Raw genomic sequence first — 8783 nt, 5'->3', positions numbered from 1 at the left:
AAATGAGGTGTGGACAGACTAAGGATGTAGTCCAATATTTGTCAGGCTTCCCCATCTACAATGAACCAATTGATTTCAATCATTACAGAAAAGGGAGTTATGGGAGTTATCTCATTACTTATGATGTTTCTATTATTAGGATAACCAAATCAGAAATACACATACGACAACAGGAACACCCCACCCTTGGGCATGCGCTCTGCACTTAGTTGCTAGGAAGCACTTTGATGTTTCTGTAAGGACGATCATGGAAACTGGTTGTTTCCATGCAGCAGGTTCCGCTTCTCTCTACACCTTTCTCCTTCACCAAGATTCACAAACACACATCAGGTATCTTCTGAGAAGTTTTAACATAAATATCTAACTTTAGTCTGGCAGCTGCCAATCATATTTGGGCACGGAATACCTTTCAAAGCACTTCTATGAACACCAGTGAAATAGCATCTAAGAAACTTTAGGTAGGAAATGGGTGTTTTAACTTAAAACTAAATGTAAAATAGCAAACTCCAGAAAGGAAAAATCAGGAAACAATACGGTAACAAGAGGCATATTTTATTAAGTTTTCCCAATAACTGGAAACATTACTGCTAAATTGCAAGTTACAATTCAAATGATACCATGAGTAACTGGGATACATATTGAGTATTTTCAGAGACCAGCTTCCAAATCTTGATCACTAAATGGAAAGATTCTTCAGAAGAACAGTCCCTTACCCTACATACAGAAGGAGAAAAAAAAAAAAAAATTAAAGATGCCATGATGATACCTATCAAATAACTGGAAAACATTTTAAAAGTCAATTTAGTGTACATTATTGACATGTAAAAAAACACAAATGAATTTGTAGTAAACATTTCCATAAAGAAGACATTCCATCTAGGAGGATGATAAAACTCATGTTGAATATATGCTTGAACTAGGATACTACAAGAAACTTTCTATGAAGCCCAATTTCTAATGATGTCATCATAACTAATCAAAGGAAATTACTTGAGTATATACTTCTTTCCTATCTCCAACATTTAAAAGGGTATTCTTTAACTACTTGGCCTAAATTTGAAGATATGGGATTCCTCTGTTTCATTCCAGAGATTGTATTTTTACCTAGCCATCTAGCGTTACAAAATGATGACAAAGAACAGGTAAAGCATAGGAGGAATGCAAATATGAAACAGACCTGAGAACACTACATTTCTCTGCCTCTACCACATACCATAAAACATACATTTTTTGTATTGTAGAAATGTCCTGAGTATTTGTTTTGGAGAAAAAAGCTGGTTATTGTAATAGTAAAAAAAATCAACTTATTTTGAAAGTAGTGGAGTGGAATGAATTATATACTGGGGAATAAACAGGATGCAACTAATAAGGACTAGGGGACGAATATGAATACTGGGAAGGTCTTTTTTGGGGGGGGGGTCTTTAAAATTTATGACAAGATGCTCCCCTCCTTCAAAACCTCGATACTTCACAACCTGATGTCTGATACTTTCAAGAATAAGGTCCATATAGAGAACAGGGTCTACAGTGTATCTGTTTTCCAGATCTCACCTACCCTGATTACAGAAAGAACTATGACCTTTTTGAGGGTTATGTCCTAAGACTTAGGAATGCTGACATCTGACAACCACGTGGTATTTTGAAGTATAATAAAACAAATACTTCATCAGAGATTAACTTATTTGAAAACTATACAGCTACTTTGAAATATGAATGCAGGCTAAAGAAATTCACTAAATTATGACCATCATCTAACAGAGGTCTTACAAAGTTCCAAATTTCTGCCTCAGCAAAATTACTAATTCAAATAAAATCATGTATATGTATATAAAGAATGTTTACAGGGTTCCTTTCCAGTAGACAAATCTAGAATTCTAAATTTGGGAACAAAATCTACTTCTCTCACTTAAGAAGAAAAACTGACTGTGGGTCTAAATATTCTGCCTATCTTAAGACCATGACTGGAGCACTTGCAAAAACAGTTACTAAAAGGGAAAGTCGGGGAATAGAGTATTAAAGGAGTTGAATAAAAGTGTTCTTAAAGTTTCCCTTTCTAGTCTTTTGCATCTGCAAGGAGATAAGATACCTAAAGACTACTTTTTGATGTGTGTAATTTTGGTGGTTTCTATTTTCCTAGTAACCCCTAGGAACCAATTTTGATGGCCATGTGTTATGTGGAATCTCACCATTCAAGAATCTTTCATAGTATCACTAAATTTGACCACTGTTTATACTGGGGGAGGGGAGGCAGGAAGCATGATAAAACAAGCACTTTTACAAACAGCACAATAGCACTACTACTCTAAGTGCCAAACATTAACAAAATCCAAATCATAATGCTGAAAACTAAAAGTAGACAAAAAATTAAATGGAGAATTCCTTTTTTTTTCTTTTTCTTTCTTTCTTTCTTTTTTTTTTTTTTAAATCTTTTATAGGACAGAAACCTTAGCTCATGTCTTCTGGCTGTCATCATCTTCCACTGAACTGCACCTAAAACACAAAGAACAAGTAACAAGCAACTTTGTTTTTTAAATAATAGGTAATAGTTTTGAAGGCATAAGATGAACTGTTTCTAGTGGAAGTTAACTTACTTATTAAATAATTATACAAAATGAAGCCATGAAAATCACCAGAAGCATCAAAATGTAAACTATTTTGAGTGAAAATAACTACAAAAGACTTGAATATGCAGCATATTATCACCAAAATAAAGTAAGTCATGGTGGGAAAATCACTACCCATTTTGGTAAGGTAGACAAGCTGCACCTGTGATGCCTTATTTAAAAGGCTTCACTCTACCTGAAGATGGAAACCACCTTTTATTTATTTTTAGTAAGTCTAAATCATGAAGGGACGGGTGTAGACTCAAAGTTGGCTTACTATATCATCTATCACCTTCCTGGCTGTAGTTCATTTCATGTCTTTAAATGGAGCAAAACCCACCAGAAGAATGCTGCTATTCTGATTTTCCATTCTTGAACGCACCAAAATGTGCATGCTTGTTGTAATTAGGTGCCTGGGTGAATAAAAAAATCCCATTTACAATTTAAAAATCTTATTTAAACCCCCAAAATCTGGTTATTTTCCACAATGCTCAGGAAGATAAGCATTAATTTTACCACCCAAACAGAAAAGATGTACATACATTTCTGAAAATTCTCTCCTACCATGTTAAAAATACAAATTCCTTTGTGTTGCAAAACCAAGCTGATTTACATGATTTTGTTTTAAATCGTTGCTAAATGTTTATCTACACATGCTGTCAGAAATAACCTTGTTAAGAAGGTGAAGCTGGTGTCTCAGCAAATCAGACCCCTTGGAGAAGGCGGTGAGTGGCCTGTGCCCCGTTTTCCTTTTCTCTTTCCGCACCATCAAAAGGAAAAGTGAGAAAATAGCAGAAACATTAGTTAAATCCTGAATTACACCCTGCAACCTACAGGAATTATCTCACTACACTGAAAGCTGACACTATTTGTAGGATTTTTTTTTTTTTGATGAAATAGTTAGGATCCTGACTATTAATAAAATAATCAACTTGTGGCCAAGCTTACAGCTTTAACAAATAAATCTTTCAAAGACTTAAAGGAAGAAATGAAAGGTTGCTTTTTAACTATTTATGGTTTACCTGACTTACCAGCACTGAAGACAAAAACTTTTAAAAATGGCTACAAATGCCTTGTTCACAAAAGACTTTATTATCTAGTGATGCATACTGAGAACATACAGAAATCTGCATGGTCCACTTCACATGCAGGAGCACAATCTTCACTTTACAGTAAGTGAGTGTCAACTGTTTTATGCAATAGACAACACTTTAAAGTCACATTCTTAAAGAAAAGCTTCATTTACAAAAGAAATAAAAGGTAAAGAAGCAATTACCGCTTTTAAAAAGCAGCTGCTTTGTTCAAGAGTGGAAGGTTTATGCCTGTATTGAAAGACAACATGATCACAAATAATGAAAACAATGAACAAATGAAAAACACTTTTACCATAAAGCAGTACACTTTCAAAATGACATACAAATAGTTAAAAATTTCATTATGTTGTCTAACTTTTAAATATGAGGACTTTCAGAATTAGGCCTCAACATGTGTAATTAGTAAAGGAAAACTATGCCTTTTTTCTACGTCACTACGAACTGTATTTAACAAAATGTATATAAAGTCTATAGCAAGTTGATTTTAAAAAATTAAAGTTAATAAGAAACAGTACACTGAAGGCGCTCTATCCATCAAGCGCACACTCTTCCAATTTTAAATGTGATGAACACAACAGAAACTGTAACTATGCCACAGTTGCAATGCCAAAAAATAAAACAAGATCAGTTATCACACATGCAGGGAATTCCGCCACAAAGCTAATATCCCTCATTTGTCAACTGTTCCAATAAAATAACATCTTAAAACACCAGTGATGTTGATGGTTTAGCTTACCTTCAGTGTACTGAATGTTGTACACAACCTGCTTTAAAAGAGGAGACCATCCCTGCAGGCAGGCTCAAGAAGGAACAGACCCCTTTCGGCACTGACTACACCAAGGGCATGCTGCTGTGGCCTGCACACACACACCTAGGAAAACGTGAATATAAACAGCATTTATGCTGGCCATTTTATCTGAAGACCAAAATGAAGCCAAGTTTGCTAAAAATAAATCAACCACCCAGTCTTACTACTCATTTTATAACAGATGCTTTTGTCTTTTATGTGAACTGCAACCATATACATTAGCACTGTAATTTTGTGCAGTCTTGGCAATTAAAACAGTTCTACAGTGAAATTTCACATAAGACACAAAACAGATTAACTAACATTTCTAAAAGAAATATCACCCTTGGTGTTAATTCAAATATATCATGCTTCCTCAAATTTGCTGGAGAAATATTTATAAGTTTATATACATTAATAAACTGCTGTGAAATTTCTTCAGTCTTTGTATTTAATTACTCAAACCCTTGGAGCTTCTTCATCTCATTTAAATTTTTTCCTGGATGAAGGCATGCTGTAGGGCCTGGTTGATGCTAATTCGTTTAGCTGGGTCCAACATTAGGATCTGGTCCAACAAGTCCTTTAGCTGGTGTACTTTTTTACGTTGGTCTTCAGGAAGTCGCTGGCACCCAATCAAGTCAGCCAACAGGTCCTTGGTTGGATTAATGGTGCTCATGACAGTAACTTTCTCCTAAAAATAATTTTTAAAAACGTGTACGTCTACATGAGTTACTAAGCATATGTACCTTAAATCAGACTGCCTGGTTTATCAGAACTTCTAATATATATATCACATATATATATCATCATCTACTCATTTCAAACTTCTACAAGGCTTCCTCTATTCTCCACATCTTTTTAAGAAGCAACCAAAAAACTTGAATTAAAAAAAAAAAAAACAACCCCAAGTTAGCTATGATAGTTTTTAAAAAACATACTGTAAGTTTGTAAAAAGATCAAAATGCTAACAGAAAGGAAGTCTACGAAAATCCCCACACTGTTAAGTAAGTAATAATAATTCACAGTAAGCACTTATTGTTTGAACTGTCCTCTCCCTACCCCGAAATCGTGACAGACAGACATGGAAGTGTTTGTTGTTAAGTGCTCTGACGAAGTTAGGAACAGACAATATAATGGGGCAAAAACAGAGAAGTCCTTACTTCAACCTGGAGGATTTGGAAAGGCTCATATAGAATGTGTATTTCCCCTGAGGCCTGAAGTTGGATAAATTATTTTTAGGGGATGAGGAAGTAGAGGAGGCAAATAAGGTCAGGATGGTCTGTGAACAAAGGCAGAGAGGTATGACACAGCACGCCCTTCAGCTGACTGCCAAGTGTGGACGGAGGGGGTTTACAGAGTACCATGAGGGGGTGTGCAAACTGCTCAAGACGGCAGAGTTCAGAGAGGAACCCAACGAATAGAGAATAACATGATCAGATTTGTTTTCAAAAAGATCACTCTGGTAAGCAGTCCAGAAGCTGGATGGGAGGCCAGAGAAAGAAAATGATCTAAAGAACAGAGGAAGAGGGCCTAAGCATGACCTATGATAAAAATAGACTCATTATACTAGACAAACATTTTTAAATCCTTTCCTCTTTCTCATAACCTCATTGTGTTTTATTCAGGAATTGGCCACCAGGAAAAAGGAATTATTTTTAGTGTTTTAACTATTCACACCTCCTAGTACCACCCAGTATTCAGCTCATTCACAATAAGACAATCATTTAACGTAGCAGTTAAAAGAGACTTACCCTCTCTGTTACTTTGTCAACTTCTATATACATGAAGTTGAGGTTTTGATCAAAATGTTGGTCTTTGAATACGCCTTTCCGAATCATCTGGCAATAAAGCAAAATAAAACTTGGGTTTTGAACTATTATGAAACAGTCTGGCCTACCAACAATTTAACATAACAAGTCACAAATAAGACTTATTTAGTCAGTCTCTCTGGGTTTGTCTTCTCGTTTAAGGAATCTCTTAGATTCCTTGCTCTGGAGAGCTCAACATCTTTGAAAAAGCTAATATAAACGCTGTGCCTGAAACTACTTAATAACTTGAAATCATATTTTCCCAGGCAGTGACTTAACCAATGATAATATCACGTTGTGCTTTTACTATTCAAAATTGAGACTCAAAGACAAAATCATTTGTTCTTAGACAGGAAAAATAATACACATTTGGGACCTTTTCTCTTGGCAGTTTAAGAGACCCGACGACATTTTACAAATTACGTTCCAATAGCCCTGAAATGATACAGGTCAGATCTCATTAAAACAAGTACCAACAAGTACCGATTTCTGTGTAACTTATTCTAAAGAAGTCCAACATGAAAGAATTTGGACAGTACCTAAAAAACATAATGGCTTCTGACCTATAAGGTGAGAAATCTGTAATCTCTCAGAAATTCAGCAAATAAGCGGAAATCATCAAAGTTTAAGATACGGCCCTCAGGTTTATAAATGCCTAAAGTTTCTGCTTCATTTCTGAAACTAATTATTGTAGCTGAAGCATTAAGGGTGAGTTTTATGTTAGAAAGAGGTCAATTTTAAGTGAGTTTTTCTTGGTACCTTCCTTTCCCAAACAACTTCCAATCTTTAATAAACTGATGGCCATCAAGTTCCTTTTCCAGTATTCACCCGTCATTCTCTGACAACTGAGCCCTTCTTCATATCTGAACTAACCTGACCTGCATCTTTTTTCATTCCACCTCTCAAGCATGTTTGGTGCTGTTACCAATAACGGTGTGCTCCCAAGGCTGCTTCTCTGCCCATCATTAAAGGATAATAAATGGAACAAGGGAAGAACAAAGATATGAAACAGTCATATATACAAGTATGGTGCTTAACAAATTTATGCTGATCAATCCCTTTTCCTAAATTCCAATTCTATTCTAAATTATAGGCCCCTACCCTCCTGCTTAATTTAAGAGAATAAAGAAAAGCAAAGAGGGACATCAGAGGGGAACAGGAAAATGGAGTTCTTTTATTCACTTCTGATAGCTCTTGGCTGGTTGGAACCACTGTTTTTAAACAGCAGAAATGAAAAAGAGCTAAGGAATCACAGTAGCCATATACCTGCCTTTCTGAAATGGTTTTATAGCCACTAGTGATGAGTGAAGTGTCAGTAATCCACTGGTCTACTGTAAACTATGGCTAAGACCTTGAAAAAAAACCAGCTCACGTTAATGTCCTACCTTATTCGGCATCTTTCCTTTGAGATCCATGGCGAGCTTCAACATATGGTTATTGGTTTTGCCAGGAAATAAAATTTTTCCAGTGTAGAGTTCATATAAGGTACAACCTACAGACCACATATCTATACCATAATCATAGCTTTTACCTATAACTGAAAACAAAATGGAAGCTTAATACAGGATGACAGAAACAATCAACTACTTATTCTCGTTAATAGGGGATTAATTTAGCTTGGCCTACATAACTGCAATCTTAATTCCTCACTTTGGCATTAGCTTCAGGTTTTTTCCCCATTAATTCTTAACAGACTCTTAAACTTAAAAACCTTAAAAAAATGAGGGAATGCGGAAGGAACTGAAGGAGGGGGCAAAAGGAAATGTGTACGTCTTTTCTCATTTCACCTTTGGTGGAGGTGCTAACCAGCCTCAACCAAGGCAACAGGAAGAGCAAAAACAAAGGCCCCATACAATCCATAAATGTGATAATCAGACCTTGAGTAATCAAGAGCAGTCTTCTAAAGCCGAGGATTTTCCACAACTGTTTTGCTACTCTTGCCAGACATGATCAAGACTCCTGTCACAACTACCACCATTCCACCTGAGGAGGATGAACTTGCTACGGTTCCCTTCCTCATCAATGACCTCGTGCAGCTGCTGAAGTGCGATGGAAAACGGTACTTAGACATTAAATATGCTGTTTCCACTGCATAGGATGGCCCAGGTCAAAGAACATTTGAAGAAACTTACTGATTTCAGGAGCACGATAAAATCTACTGACAAGATAAGGTGTTATGTCATTATCCGCAACATGTGAAGCTGACCCAAAATCGCAGAGCTTTAAAATAGTTTTTGATTCATTAACCTGCAAAACATTTTATCATGGAAGTTTAATTCATGCCAGAAATAATTAAAACAAGTAATCAGATAAAAATAATTGGCTTTGAGAAGTTACTTCCAATACTGAAAACAAAGTTACCCATTTTATAATTCCTTTTCTAATTATAACTCAATTTCCTAATTATAAAAAATTAAGAGCTATCAAATATTTGATTATAATTAGTAAAAGAACTTTTTTCAGTGAGGAAATATGGGATAATACCAAGTAC

General features: G+C 35.6%; 1 protein-coding gene across 10 annotated transcripts in view; it reads right to left on the bottom strand.

Moving 5' to 3' along the window:
- Positions 1 to 536: 536 nt before the first annotated feature.
- PRPF4B (pre-mRNA processing factor 4B) overlaps positions 537 to 8783 on the bottom strand; it is a 37623-nt gene continuing 29376 nt past the window's right edge. The window contains exons 12-21 of one of the 10 annotated variants that reach the window (XR_008956698.1): positions 8425 to 8539; positions 7678 to 7829; positions 6236 to 6322; positions 4898 to 5175; positions 4434 to 4568; positions 3880 to 3925; positions 3274 to 3359; positions 2881 to 3016; positions 2445 to 2490; positions 537 to 714 (exon numbers count right to left, since the gene is read on the bottom strand). Coding sequence is in view for 1 of the 10 variants with exons in the window: in XM_026511410.4 (XP_026367195.1) it covers positions 4972 to 5175; positions 6236 to 6322; positions 7678 to 7829; positions 8425 to 8539 (558 nt within the window). In the remaining 9 variants the exon portion in view is untranslated. Of the gene's footprint in view, positions 715 to 2444; positions 3360 to 3674; positions 5176 to 6235; positions 6323 to 7677; positions 7830 to 8169; positions 8540 to 8783 lie in introns of those variants that run through there. The other 9 variants (XR_008956700.1, XR_008956696.1, XR_008956699.1 and 6 more) reach the window with 9 other exon arrangements.

The sequence above is a fragment of the Ursus arctos genome, unplaced genomic scaffold (genome assembly GCF_023065955.2).
Source record: "Ursus arctos isolate Adak ecotype North America unplaced genomic scaffold, UrsArc2.0 scaffold_31, whole genome shotgun sequence".
NCBI classification, from domain to species: Eukaryota; Metazoa; Chordata; class Mammalia; order Carnivora; family Ursidae; genus Ursus; species Ursus arctos.
This window is presented reverse-complemented; position numbering and strand designations above follow the sequence as displayed.